Source organism: Plasmopara halstedii (genome assembly GCF_900000015.1).
Source record: "Plasmopara halstedii genome assembly, contig: Scaffold_208, whole genome shotgun sequence".
NCBI lineage: Eukaryota > Oomycota > Peronosporomycetes > Peronosporales > Peronosporaceae > Plasmopara > Plasmopara halstedii.
The window spans coordinates 434,990-436,176 of NW_020187129.1; the positions used below are offsets into that span (position 1 = coordinate 434,990).

The following is a 1,187-nucleotide window of genomic DNA, read 5'->3' on the forward strand; positions in this document are numbered from 1 at the left end:
ATGTCGAGCGCTGTGGCGCTGGTGTGCGTCGGAATGTACGCTGTTCGCTTTGACAGCTTGCAAACAACAGTCAGTATCGCGTCATTGCCGTCGGACTCTGGCAGATTGGTGATAAAGTCCATCGAAATCGTCTCCGCACTCTGACGAAATTGGAATAGGCTGCATCAGTCCGTTCTTCTTGGAGGTACTTGACTTGTATCTGGCACACGCTTCACAAGTTTGGACGTGCTCCTTGACATGTATCATGTTGTTCCACCAATACCATTGAGATATCAGTAGATACGTTCTAATCACGCCTGGATGCACTACGCTTGCTGCGTCATGACTGTTATGCAGAATGGCAACCTTGAACTTGTCGTCGTCTGGAATGCAGAGTCTCTTAGATTTATTGTCGCTGCTCAAGTAGATGAGTCCGTTGATTTTCACAAATCTTTTGTCCTGTCGATCGCCTCGGAAGACGTCTCTGATAAAGCTGTCCTTCTCGTAGGCTTCTTTAATCGTCTTGTCTTTTATGTGCGCAGTGATGATCGTGTCCGAGTATTCAAAGCTGATCACGTTGTTCTGCATGACGGTTCCTTGTTGAATAAAGGCTTGCTTGGTTCCGGTTGACACTTGTGAGCTTGATGAACTGACCTTCCCCCCCAGGGAAACCTTTTGATCACGAATTGGAGTAGGTTCGGTGGCAAGTGGCGGACGTGACAGCGCGTCTGCGACGACATTGTGATGACTAGATCGATGCTTCAGCTCGAACTGGAATTGACCAAAGAAATTCAACCACCGAGCCAGTCTGCCTGATACATTTTTATGCGATAAAAACCACTTGCAGGCGCTGTTGTCGGTGATGACGGTGAATCCGGTGCCATGGAGATAGTGTCGCCAGCGTTTTAGCGCTTGTTTTATTGCATAGACCCCCTTTTCGTGGACTGGCTAGTTGATCTCATGGACACCGAGTTTCTGCGAATAGTAGGCCACTGGTAGATCGATGTTTTCATGCTGTTGTGACAAGACACCTCCAACACATTGATGTGAAGCATCCGTAGTGACAATGGAAGGCTTCTTGACATCCGGCAACTGCAGTATTGGTGCTTGTTGAAGCATGATCTTTAGCGAGTTGAATGCACTTCTTGTACATCGTGCCAACACCAGGCCGTTTCTTTCTTCAACAGATTGCTTAAGGGCAATACTAG

The 1,187-nt window shown here is 47.7% G+C and overlaps 1 protein-coding gene across 1 annotated transcript; it reads left to right on the top strand.

Annotated features, from left to right (window-relative positions):
* Positions 1 to 330: 330 nt before the first annotated feature.
* Positions 331 to 674, top strand: PHALS_03088 (uncharacterized protein; the record flags this gene model as incomplete). Its single annotated transcript, XM_024721765.1, has 2 exons — positions 331 to 571; positions 646 to 674. The coding sequence occupies 2 exons, from the start codon at positions 331 to 333 to the stop codon at positions 672 to 674; spliced, it is 270 nt and encodes an 89-aa protein (XP_024572909.1).
* Positions 675 to 1,187: the final 513 nt, after the last annotated feature.